Source organism: Carassius auratus, chromosome 6 (genome assembly GCF_003368295.1).
Source record: "Carassius auratus strain Wakin chromosome 6, ASM336829v1, whole genome shotgun sequence".
In the NCBI taxonomy this organism is placed as follows: Eukaryota; Metazoa; Chordata; class Actinopteri; order Cypriniformes; family Cyprinidae; genus Carassius; species Carassius auratus.
In genome coordinates, this window is record NC_039248.1 from 16,114,108 (window position 1) to 16,127,928 (window position 13,821).

Here is a 13,821-nt window from a genome sequence, read left to right on the forward strand (position 1 = left end):
AAAGCTTACAGTATTCTTTGGTACTTTTTGCTCATTATAAAGACAATCATAATTCTAGTAATCCAGAAATTCAATCCAGAAATTCAGTATCTTTTTTTTCTCTTTATTTTAGAAACTACTACTACTAATACGTATTTTAATTATGTAATTATGTAACAAAACTCTCTTATACTCATTAAAGCTGCATTTATTTGTTTAAAAATACAAGAAAAACAGTAACGTTGAGAAATATTATCAACTCAAAATGTGAAAAAAAAGTAACATATTTCTGTAATATTTCATGTGATTCATATATATGTAACTAAAACACAATTTTCTCTGTAGTTCATTTATTACTGTTTTGGCTCTTTGGATGGTTTCATAATAGCCTACCCTTATCATTTATCAATGACTGATCTGCAATACATGAACACTTGTTTCATTTTCAATTGTGCAGAATTGTTGCTAAAGGTTTTTTTTTTTTTTTTTTTTATCATAACTGGATTGTACATAGTCATATGGGATGTTTTGAGCTCTTACATACTTGTGGCATGGATTTGAAATGACTTCACAGAGTTCTTAGTAAAAGCCTGTATACATTCCAGTGATATGATTTGAACACTGAAATGCTATATTTATGCAGAATAATGAGGTCAGAATGTGCTTATTTATGATGTTCATGCCATGTTTTGTATTATTTGCAGGTCCATTGTCTCGGAGCCCTTGTGAACTTTTGCCAGTTGGGGTGGGTCACCCGGTTCAGGCCATGTTAAAGAGTTTCACTGCCCTATCAGGCTGCGCTAGCCGAGGAACCACCAGCCTCCCTCAGGAGGTGCACATCGTCAACCTACGAAGAGGCAATGCACAAGGAGACCGAGACAAACCAGCAGAGGTGAGATTCATTCACTACTAGACCTTAACCAGCACCTCTGATGCAGCAAAGTCTTTATGTGCCTTTTATGTGCATTCAGTAGCTCATAATGAAGCATTAGAACATGAGGTCGATGCATAATCAAGGATAGTAGCATGACCACAGTTAATAAAAATGTGAACACCCCCCCCCCCCAAAAAAAAACATAATTATAAAGATAATTTTCAGTAGACAGTTTCTTGTGCATTCATTTATATTTATTTATTTAAATAATAATACAGTAAAACAGTAATACAATTGGCAAAGCAAGCATTAGTCTAGTCTTCATTATCACATGATCCTTCAGAAATAATTCAAATGTATGCTGATTTAGTGCACAAGAAAAGATTTTATTATAATCAGTGTTGAAAACAGTTGTCTGCTTAATATTTTATGGAAATTGGAAAGAGTGATACCTTTACTATATTTGCAGTTTTTTTAATTATACCTTAATGTAAACTAAATTCATATTTAGTTATGCAAGATTTGATTCCAAATGTAGTTTTTTTTTTACAGTATAGTTTGTGTTGGGTTTAAAACTATTTTTATTTAATTTTAATGGGTGGCTTGACTAAATTTTAACCATTTTAAATTGTTGTTTGTTGTTTTACAAGTTATATTGTAGCTTTAGCAGTTGTTTCCTTCAGTATTTCCATGCAGCCTTAAACATAGACCAGCAAAAATGTTGTTTGACAAAATAGATGTTGAGGACTCCACGCGAGCACTATTTTAGATTTTTCAAATAGCAATTTCGTTGTTGTGAAACATCAAACCATTAAAACCTGGAAACGAAGAGTTGTATAAATGGCTTCTTGGCAGAGCTGTTTCTTGCAGGTTTCACTAGCTTTGATTTATATATCGGCTGAGGTGTGGTGAGTTGGCTGGGTTGTTAAGTTGTTAGTTCTCTTGTTAGTTGGTGGGGGTGTTGTAGAAACAGCGTGGGGTGCGTCCACAGGGTTAGCATATGAATTGATGTTGTAATTGCTGGAAGGACTAATTTGGCTGAGAGCACTGCTGACTCTAGATGTTCGCAATGGGATGGTACAATCTTGTATTTGCATTATCATTCCTGAAATTACAGCCTTTTGTTCAAGTACATGCACAAAAAAACACTCTGGTTCACACAAAAAAAAAGAGATAACATTCTGATATGAACTTTTACTACCTAGTGTGTACATTGTTCTAGTCTTATTAGAAACCAGTGAATACTGAAAGAAAATATGTACTTTGAGAAAGATTGGCCTACAAGTTTTCAGCTCTCACATATCCCAAGAAAAACACCATTGGGCCTCAGGAAAGTTGGGGTAAGTTTTGGAGGCTCTGTCTGGACTTTTGTGAGTGAAAAGGGAGTAAGAAAGAGAGTGAGAAGGGCCAGAAGAAGAAAGAAAGACAGAAAGAGTGCAAATGGGCGCAGTTGTTGGGCACTATCAGCCACGCGGATCGAGAAAGGCTCTTTCTCCTTTTTGAACTCTGTATGGTTTGGACTCAGCTCTATTGAAATACAATATCGGTTCCTGCCGACACAGACAATGACGGCTTTAAACCGCCTCGCTTTCAATGTCATGTGTTTTTTGCATCAGGGAGCAAGTATCACTCAAGTGGGTTGGAGCAGACAAAAAGCTCTCTTCTTCACCCCTGCCAGGGTTCAAAGCCCCCTCGGATTTTACTCCGTGGCGCTCCATTAGACAGACGCTCATATCCATACCATGTACTGTGTGCCCTCATGCATTGCAATCAGGATCGCTGTGAGTGGCTGTTGTTCCCTCCACCTTGATAGACAGGAAGCAGAAGAAAAGCGCACTGGCCAAAGCACAGGAGTGGAGCGCTGTAAACATCCGTGCCAGTGAGATCAGACTGTTGTTGGTGGCTTCAGTGTGTGAAACAAAAGCCTAAGGAATGCTATCTGACATATCTAAGAAGAGTAAGCAAAACAGAGAGAAAGAGAGAGAGAGAGAGAGAGAGAGAGAGAGGGGGGATAGAGAGAGAGCTTTTGTTTGCAAGTTGTCAATCCCAAAGTCTTTTACATACAAAAGATTTAAGTGTTTGATAAAAAACATAAATGCTTTTATTAGAGCCCGACCGATATATCATTCATGTGAAATGTGACATCAGGGGGTCAGTTAGAATTTTTTGAAATATCGAAAATACATTTTGGTCCAAAAATAGCAAAAACTACGACTTTCTTCAGCATTGTCTTCTTTTCCGGGTCTGTTGTGAGAGAGTTCGAAACACTGCAGTTTAGTGATATCCGGTTTGCGAACGAATTTATTCATTTATTTATTCAAACAGTACACTGACTGAACTGCTGTGAAGAGAGAACTTAAGATGAACGCCGAGCCAGATAACGAACAAAAGATTGACTCGTTCATAAGTCAAGAACTGGTTGCATCGGTTTTCAGATCACCAGTAGTGATGGGAAGTTCCGTTCTTTTCCACGAACCGGTTCTTCCGGACAGTTCAATTCAGTTGGTTGAAGAAAACGGTTCACCGGTTCTTTTGCGCTCGAAGTAATGACTTCATTGGCGATGATTGCCCTTGATTCAAGCCTTCGGTTTACCCGCGCTCATAACATTAGCACAGAATCAGTTCAGAATCAATCACCAAAAGAAACAGTTCGGTTCAGACACGCTGTGTGTCAGTCTGCTTCACACTGAATCAAACATGCGCAGTATCAGCTCCTCGGTTCTCGAATCGGACGCGTCCGACAAAAACGGTTCTTGACTCGAGAACGAGTCAATCGTTCGTTCGTTCGTTATCTGGCTCGGCACGGTGTTCAAAAAAGTTAACAGCTTAAGCCATTTGTGGATTAATGCTACTTGGAGACGCGAACCGTTTCAAACGATTCAGTTCGATTTGGTGAACTGGTTCAAGAAGATCCGGTTACATCGAGTGATTCGTTCGTGAACCGGATATCACAAATTGCTTCATTTTGAACTCTCTCACAACTGACATGGAAGAGAAGACAATGCTGAATAAAGTCGTAGTTTTTGCTATTTTGGGTCCAAAATGTATTTTCGATGCTTCAAAATTTTTAAACTGACCCCCTAAAGTAACATGAACTACTTTGATGATGTTTTTATTACCTTTCTGGACATGGACAGTATACCGTACACACAGTTTCAATGGAGGTACTGAGAGCTCACGGACTAAATATCAAATATCTTAAACTGTGTTCCAAAGATGAACGGAGGTCTTACAGGTTTGGAACGACAGGAGTCATTAATGACATAATTTTCATTTTTGGGTGAATTATCCCTTTAAGTCTATGGAAAACCATTTAATTTTTGAATGGCCATATCTCTATAATGGTGCCATAAATCCACACCAAATTCCGCATCTGCACCAAACGCCACCCTCCACGCATCGGTAACCCTCCAGGGACAGTAAAGAAATTGCTATAAAAATGTATTTAATATAAATCATGTTCTTTTGAACTTTCTAAACCCCAGCACAATTGCTTTCAACTTTCAAATTATAATATTTTTATAATATTCAAATTAATATATTTATTCTAAAACCAACAATCTAGTTCAGCCTGACCTGGCTGGGAGACCAGCTTTTTCAGCAGGATTTCTGCTCTAGTCTCTAGGCAATTGATCCAAACACAGGTCCTCATGGATAAACTCCAGCATGTCTGATAGTATGACACTTCTGTGCATGAGCACAATGAGTCACTGATCATGCTTTTAGATCCCGGCCTCTAAAATTGCTTCGTCAGGACTTTGCAATGGCCTGAAACCATGTGCTGAAGATGTGTGAAAGTCAACATGTCTAAACTAGCCATCAGGATTCCACAGCCTATGGCCAAAAGCGATGATGAATGAGACATGTCATTTTCTGCTGTGCTATAATGACATTAGCCTTTCGTTTTTGTTGGCAAATGGCTAAAGAGCTCAATTCCCTATGATGCCATTGTTGTGAGTTTGTATTAGTATCTTGGTAACAGATTTGAATTGTATTTTATTTCATTTTTTTACTATTTGCCCATATCTGGCTAACAGTTGAAAGGATGACAGGACTGTGTATACATAAGCACATTCTAAGTCCTTGTTGGAGTCCTGACTGCAATAAGTCATAGTTAATTTTTCTTATGCAATTTTTTTCTTCATTTTTTGGAAGAAAGAGTAGAATATGTATAACCCAAATAATACAAAGTAAAATAAGGGTCTTAGGAATAAGGGTTTTACCTAGCAAACAATAGGTCATTTTCTCTCCTAAAAAAAAAATGTATGTGCTTTATAAACATAAATGCATTCCTTTCACTGCACTGCGATGTATGTTCACAACTTCACGTAATACATAATCACCTTGAAAAGTCATGTGCGACGTAGGCGGAAGTACTGAGTCAGTGTTTACAAGTCAAACACCATTTACAAAAATGTTTTAATATGTGTCTTTGAACATAAAACACATTTGTAAACACTGATTCGGGACTTTCACCAATATCAATCGTGACATTTTCAACGTAATCACTTATTACGTGAAGTCATGGACGTGCATTGCAGAGCAGTGCAAGGCGAGCATTTCAGTTTATAGAGCATATACATTTATTTAAATTTTTTTTAAGAAAATGAACGATCGTTTCGTTAGATAGATAGATTAATTGTGCAGCCCTAGTGTAGAACCCTTTGAAGCTGCACTGAAACGGTAATTTTGACCATTAACTGTTTGGTAGCCATTGAAATCTACTATAAGTCGAATAGTCCTGGAATCCTTAATTTCTTTCCGACTGAAGAAAGAAAGAGGTAAACATCTCGGATTACATGGTGGTGAGTAAATTATCAGGATATTTTAATTTGAAAGTGAACTAATCCATTAAGTTGCATATGCTTCATGCATTGTGCAAATGAGTGGATTTTAAGCTTCCCCTTAAGCCTTATATGAGGTTTTGTCTACACACAGGAAGATAAGATTGTTCCTTTCACCGCATTCCAAGCACCAGTTATTTCAAAGACCGCTCCAGATATTGTGCTCAGCGATTGGAAAGGAAGATTAAGGATGCACTGAACAAAAGAATCATGACAGCTGTTGATGTACACACTTCCGCAATAGGGATCTTTACTATCTAAGGGACCAAGGATCAGAATATAATCACACACGCACATTTGGAAACTGCAGGACCAGGATGTTAATGCCCTTTCACAAATTTTGATATTCGTCTTTAGCTGTGGTAATGTACACAGGGCACCAGACAAAAACACATGAGTGAGGAGCCATTGGCTCCTATAAGAGAAAACTTGAGCGCCTTATTTAGGCCAACTTATTTTTTTAGGTGCCACAGAATAAATTTTTTTTTTTATTATTACTATTATTATTATTATTATTATTATTATTATTATTTTTATTTAGTATTATCATTTAAATATATTTTTTTACATTTTAACATTTCAATCATACTGTCGTGTTGATGTCTCTTCTTTTCTTGACTTTATCAACATTTGAACTAACTAAGGTCTCTAACTAGTTATTAATTTCACTCGCAAATTAATATTTTTGGTGACAAATGCAGCCATTTTAGTCGCAGTCTGTAGCAAAAAAAAAAAAAAAAAAAAAAAAATATATATATATATATATATATATATATATATATATATATATATATATATATATTAAAGTATTAAATAACAGAGCATATGTAAAACAACTCAAATTTACTTATTTAATAAAACTTTTTTTCAGAAAATACACCTTGATTCTTATTTAAATGGATATATTATATTAGTATAATAGTTATAATAGTTATAATTAGTATAGCATTTTTTTTATACTTATTTCGTTTTCAGTATAATTTTTATGCTTTAACATATTTAATATATTTTTTAATATTTCTATTTGGCTTTAATTTATTTTTGTTTCAGCTTTAGTTTTTAGTAATTTTAACTCAAACTCATTTTGTTTCAGATAGCTACACTGGTCTTTTCAGTATATTTTTAGTCTGTGCATCCCTAATCTTGACATTTACAGAATTTTTTTTTTTCAGCATTACCTTATCTAAACTATATTGTAGTAGATTTATGCTATTACTGAAAGAAGAAGAAAACCTAGATTAACATTTTAGCCAGTTTTATTCTATAAATAACTTATCTTTGTATTAAGTATGATTATAATGGAAGTCAAATGTATTATGAAAACGATTAAGAAAGTGTTTGTTTTTTTACACACTGTAGCTGTGTGTCCAAAGTGACCTTTGTGGTCGGATGTTTTCTTTTAAAAACCATGACTCCAGTTACTGCTCTCGAATTCAGCTTGTGTGGCTCGGAAACCAGTAAACAATAACGTCCCAAAGGGAAACCGTAGGGTCATTCGAATGGTGCAGTTCTAAGAAGGCACTCGTTTACTTTAATATATGCTTCTCACCCTGGTTGAAGTTCATGTTTTTTTTTCCATTGTGGTCCTCTGCGAAAAAAAAAAAAATGCATTGTCCTGCTAATCACACAGAATGCTGAGCCCAAGCAATTTCTTCCTTCCTTAGGGACCGCAGACTTTAGAAGTGTTCTAATGTCATGCAAGACTATTTGTCCTTGACACGTTTTTGTGGCCGAGAGCGCAGCATTTCTTATGGTTTACATACGAACCCCTCTGGACTATTTGTTTTGGACTGTTTCCAGATGTTCTCCATTTCTCTGTGGGGCCGTGTACTTGGCCTATACAGTATTCGTTGGCTTGCTTCACTGTGCTAATGAAGAAGTGCTGGGTTACCTGGCATGCCAAAACTTTCCTCACCAGTTCTATCTAAGAGATTTTTATGCATTGCAGAAACCCGACTCTGTCTTGACACCTAGCTCAGTGTCTCTCAGGCCTTGTTCACCTGTGTGGTCCTGGCTGGATGGTAGGAGGACAGATAAATCTGTCCGTCCCTGACTCCTTGGCGTCATAGAGGAGGTTTGGAAGGGGCTGAGGCCGGATTGTGGGGTCACGGCTGCGGGAGAGAGAGTTTGGCCCTATTTCTTCTTCCACTTAAATGGAGAAAGATAAGCACCCAAGGACATCTGGCGGGATCACATTGAGCCTTGACATTAACAACCGCCTACCTGGGGCACTGGCACAGATGTGGCCTTCTGGATTCACACACCCACACTGAAATCACATTTAAAAGCACAACCTTCTGTCTTTTTTCACAGATAAACACACATACACACACACACTCACACACACACACACACACACACTGTCCTTCAGTTCTAATCCAGCATGGAGACTGTGGCAGGGTCGTGTTTCATGTGCCCAGGCGCCACCGGCCTTCAACGACAGATGGATCAGATCCTCCAAGACATAAACAATTCAGCGAAGCCCTGATTTACTGCTCCCAAACACAATGTTGAAAACCTAGAGGGGCGATGGGGTTACTGGCCATCCTGGTTCCGCCAACTAGCGGAACTTGTCCATAAATGCGCTTTATGAACCATTATATGATGCGCTGTGCTTTGTAAAGGTAATTAACAGAACTGATAAATGATAATATTTGGCATGTCTACCTCTATTAGAAGATTAGAAAGAATTTACAACAAGTGACACTGTGATAAACCACAACTTATTGATATAATTATGATAATTATGTCTATATTTATATTTTTGAGTTCAGAGACTGAGCAAACACATGCACCCTGTCTTTCTTGCATCCTGCTGTTAGAAATAACAGTATAACTTGCTCTTCATATTGTGTGAAATTTGCAAGCTGTTCGTCACGCAGCCTCTTGGAATGTAAGGCAGGGCGTAGAGTTCATAAATTCATCTCATTTTGTTTGAAGTGGTCATTGTGCAGTTTGTTTTGGCCTGGGTCTTGGATGCTTGTTTACAGAGTCAGCATGAATGCGGCTGGTCAGTCAGCATTAAAGGTTAGTCTCCAAACGCTCCAAATCCTCCACGTCCCCTCCACGTGCTTGAAGTCTTAATTACAGTGTATTTTTTTAGTAAATTTTAACTTCACACTGTAATTTTATTACAATTAAATTAAAAAAGCAGCGTACTTTTATTACAATTAAATTAAAAAAGCAGCTGCAGTTGCCAAAATGTTACTGTAAAAATATGATATCAACATTTTAAGGGACTGAACTTAAATTTGCAATTAACATGAAATGTAACATTAAACCCAAAAGAACAAAAATGATAGCAAGACCAAAAAAGAAACGTATACACTTACGTAAAATACTATTAAATATAAAGTTAAATGCAGGGAATTTAGTTGATTTTTTAAGTGTACATTATATATTTCAACACTAAATTTTAGTCCATATTTAAAAGTTTGTGCAGCACATTTTAGCACTGATTTGTTGTTACAATGTAATATTGGAAAGCGCAAACTGTTTTGGAAGGAGTTGGCACGTTTGCTTCAGATATATTGAGCCCTGGTGCTCATTTGGGGGATGAAGGTTTGATCCCTGCCTGCAACATGTCCAGTTCCATTTCCTGTCACTCTCCAGTATGTTTCTGTGACTTTGTGGTACGTTTCTGTAAAAAGAGGAAGGAGTTACTTTATTTTGTATCAAAACCTGAAGTTTAGGCTGGAAAAATGAAAACATTTAGCATGCAACCTTTGTGTAAGTGCTGGTTATTTCAGATGCAAAGAGGTTTAACTCTAAAGTTGAATACTCTCCCTGTTTTCACTAGAGAATAATTAAATTATGTCTGTTTGGCACAACAACCTTGACCAAGATTAAAAATAAAATGAAGAAAAAGTATGTTATGAATAATTGTTTATTGCACAAATACATCAAGACTCAGACAGCAGCTGCAAGATGTCATTGCTGCCCTCTCATTCACATTGAACTAACATCCTTGTGTAAAATCCTTCCCGAGCACAGCGTCCCTCCTTCTGCTCCCCTCAAACACACACACATTTCCTTTTTTACTGCGTGAATCAGAAGGAACGGTTTCCTGTCCCTCTCTTCCCAGTGCCAGTGTGTTGTACAGTGTTACAGCAGAGGGCCCAGGCTGTGTGCTATCCTCTCAATAACAGAGAGAAATGCACAGCTGCGTTTTGCTCCCTAACGGCCCTGGCACTGCTCCAGACTGTAGCACCACAGCGCTGACTAATTAAGTGAAACTGAACACCTAGCAGTGACTGTGCATAATGCTTTTACTTTCTCATCACTCTCTGTGAAAATATAACAGAATTTCCTTTCGCTCCAGGGACTTATATATTTAAAATTGGTCAGAGCCGTGGTGGATGATGGTGCTCACATTCAGGTATACACGGAAATGCAGGTTTTGGGTCCTTTCCAAGTATATTTTTGTGCCTCCATGCTAGATACTGGTCAAAAGAGGCTAAAGTGCCGAAATAACTCTACCCCAAGAAAGGGTTTGACCAACTCAGTTCTTTCCTGTGTTGAAGTATTTTCTATTGAAACAGGAAGTTGTCGGGACATATCAAAGGTCTTGTCCTTTTTGCTTGTCATATGCAGGGTGAGATTTGTGAGAAAAAAAAAAAAAAAAACAGGGGGGGGGGTGTTTTGAAACATTTTAATTCATAAAAATAAAGAATGAGAACATGAACTAGATGACATCATGCACTAATTAGCATATTTATAACGTAAGTGCATCCCTACGCTCACATACTGCAATTTAATTTAGACATTTAATTAAATTCTCAATAAAACTGTTTATATTACTATATTTTAATGTTTCTGTTGTCAGACAACAGAAAGAATATTATAATGACTGAAACGCGGTCCATTAAGACTACATAACCAGCTGGTACTTTTGTGAACGTGCATCAAAGACTGACAGGGAAGAGAATAAATTGTTGAATAAAGCCATTATTTTAATTTTCTTTGTGCACATAAATATTCTTGCAGCTTCATAACATTACGGTTGAACCACTGATGTTACATGGACTATTTTAGTGTAGTGATGTCCTTACTACCTTTCTCGGCATTGAATGTATCAGTTATGTTGCTGTCTATGAAGGGTCAGAAAGCTCTCAGATTTCAGCAAAAATATGTTGATTCATGTTCCTGAAGATGAACAAAGGTCTTACCCTCTACTATATGAGGGTGCATAATTAATGTGAAATTAATTTTCACTTTTGGGTGAACTATCCCTTTAAATATAACAGACATAAACTAAAATTTCACGGGGTCTTAATAGTGGAATGCATTAGTTACAACACATTGGCTTTTCTGAGAATATAGGTTGGGATGACGTGAGACGATGCAGTGGAATGTTCTTTTGGCAGTGCAGTAAGATCCTGACTCATTAAGGAGTCTTCCTTCTGCACTTTTGATAAAGAGCCGTGTCTGTGGCCTTCCCTGCAGCCCTGTACATCAAGACAGTTTTTCCTTCGCTGTGAGAGCTGAGAAATAAGAGATCTTTCCCTGGATCTCGTTGTCCTTATCTAAAGAGTTCAGGGAGACTGATTCTCTCCACTTCAGACGCACTTGCACTAAAAAGCGTCGCAACAGACAGCAAACCAGCCGAGTCAGAGAGACCCTTTCAAGCCTGCAATCTGCTCCCTCCATCAATGCCACCTCCACAAAGGCCAGGCTGGAAGGTGGTAGTCTGATACTCCTGCAGAAGGCGGCAGAGAATGGCTCTGTTTAGATACAGGCCGCTTGGGCGGTAATCCTTTAGTTCCAGGTTAACTCTCTCTCCTTCATCTAAAAACTGCAGTGATCACGCCAGTCTCTGCAGTGGCCCAAAGATCAAAGTGCCAGGATCCTTCTCTCTGCCTGCAAGCATGTATGTGTGTGTGTGTGGACTGTTGCAGCGTCCCGAAGACAGGGGAAACAAAGCGTCCATTCTGTGGCAGTAGATGTGATAAGGCCAGCAAGTATAGGGACAGGAGTGTATGTTCTGGAGAGGAACTCTGCAGTCCAATAAGAGAAGAATTACTCTATGGCACATTTACACTAGATTAGATGCACCACTCAAAATGTGAATAAATATACCAGCTGGAAGAGTTTCGAGCAGTGGTTCCCAGCTGGTTTTGCTTCAGGACACAGATTTGGTTGCAAGTTTAACCCGTACACTACTGTTCAAATGTTTGGAGCTTTTGAAAGAAGTCTCTTATGCTCATGAAGGTTACATTTTTATGATCAACAACAGTGAAATACTATTTGAATTTAAAATAATTGTTTTAAATTTTGCTTTCATATATATATGTTACTATAATAGATTTGTGTTACATACTCACTACAAACTTTTGAATGGATACTGTATGTATTAATAAGGGCAAATTGTGCAATAAATTGATAGCAGTATCTAGAAAGCAGAATGGTACATGACCATATAATTCATTGATAGCAAATAAGTTGTACTGAAATGCACTGAAATGAAAAGAAAAATAATTTACATTCCGTTTATTCCCAAACAAATGAAAACAGAACTTCATTTCTGGACTTATTACTCAGCCTGGCCAAGAAATCGGGTTATTGCTAGTCTTAGATTAGCTAAGTTATATTAACATGATAACAGGTGAATTCATGTGGGATATGTTGTATTAGTTGTTGTCTAATCTTTGTAAACCAGAATCAGAATACTTTTGGTGTTTTGCCGTCTTGTACAGTGCAGAGCCATGGGAGTTATCAGACCTCTACAGGGTGTGGCATTTCACTTGTCAAAACTGGCTGCGTCATAAAAATAACCACACTCTATCTTCTGCAAGCATAATTTTTCTCTTAGCAACTTGAGAGCAAACAGCGGCTAGCCCGTGTCTCTTATCCCTCTCAGAGAGTGCTGTTCCACAGCGTGGCTGAAAATAAACAAAGCCAAGCCAGTTTAATCTAACTCCCAGGCCATCTTTGTCTAATCAATTTAGCGAAAGTTAAACATCAAACGCCAGCTCTTGGCCGCGGCTCAGCGTGAGGCAGAGCGGATGATTGTTTTATCAGGTGGAATTCATAGATAGACTGGAGCCTCGCAAACCCAAACATTACATTTTGCAGAGCTGAAGGGGACTGCGACAACACCACCACCTCCAGCCTGAGAATCAGTTTAAACAACTGACATTGTGGCCAATGCCATTCTCCATCATTTGATCATCATTTGATCATCATTTGATCGTTTTGTCCTCTCTATCTGCAGTAGGAGCACAATGTTTGCACCAGGCAAACCAGTTTTGTGCACTGCAAAAAATGACTTTTTAATTAATTTCTATAATATTTTAAAGATATGAAATATTCTACATTTAAAAGTATCTAAAAATCATTGAAAGATGATACATTTACTTTAGGAGCAAAATTGCACAAGTAATTTTATGAATATCTTATTTAAGTATTCATTTTATTATTTTGGTATTATTAGTGGAAAAATAGACAAATTACTTATTCATCATATGACAAATTAGAAAATAAGCAAAAACATTTTTTAAATAAACTTGTTTAGTTTTTATTTATTTGTAGTTTTGGTTACTTTTAACAATATTTTATTTTTTATGTTAAAATATCTACAGTAAACAGTAAGCAAAAGAAGATATAGTTACTTCTTAGGAGCAAAACTGCAAACAACATTAAGTATTTAGACTGGTTCTTAGAGATTTAGTTTTGTGTATTTTGTCATCATTTTAAATTGTTTAAACTTAAAACAAGAATAAAACAAAATATATTGCACTCGCAGTCACTTAAAATAAGTCTTAATTTATTTTCTCATGTTAACTTATCACGGACTTATGGATTTCTTTTTCAATTTTAAGAGAAAAAATAAACAAAAATAAAAAATTATATTTTTTTAGTACTCTTAGTAAGACAAATCTATAATATTACTCTAAAAATTTAATTAATATATAAATGGGGTGTGTTGATGCTGAAAATGTGGAAGTGAAATTGGATTGTGGGAATTAAGTGAATATAATACAGGTTTTTGTTCTAAAATACTGCATGCATTTGACAGCTGTTTTGTAAATTCACTTCTGTGCACTGAGGCAAAAAAAGTGCATGTTCATCAAAAGTGGAACTTGCGTCTGCTGTCTTCTTTAATGAGGTCAAGTTGTGTTTGTG

The 13,821-nt window shown here is 36.9% G+C and overlaps 1 protein-coding gene across 2 annotated transcripts in view; it reads left to right on the top strand.

The window, feature by feature from the left end:
* The window catches only part of LOC113098461 (transforming growth factor beta receptor type 3-like), a 109,161-nt gene that overhangs the window by 44,674 nt on the left and 50,666 nt on the right, over window positions 1-13,821 (top strand). For both annotated transcript variants that reach the window (XM_026263573.1, XM_026263565.1), the window contains one exon: window positions 684-871. In XM_026263573.1, the coding sequence (XP_026119358.1) occupies window positions 684-871 (188 nt within the window). The remainder of the gene's footprint in view (window positions 1-683; window positions 872-13,821) is intronic.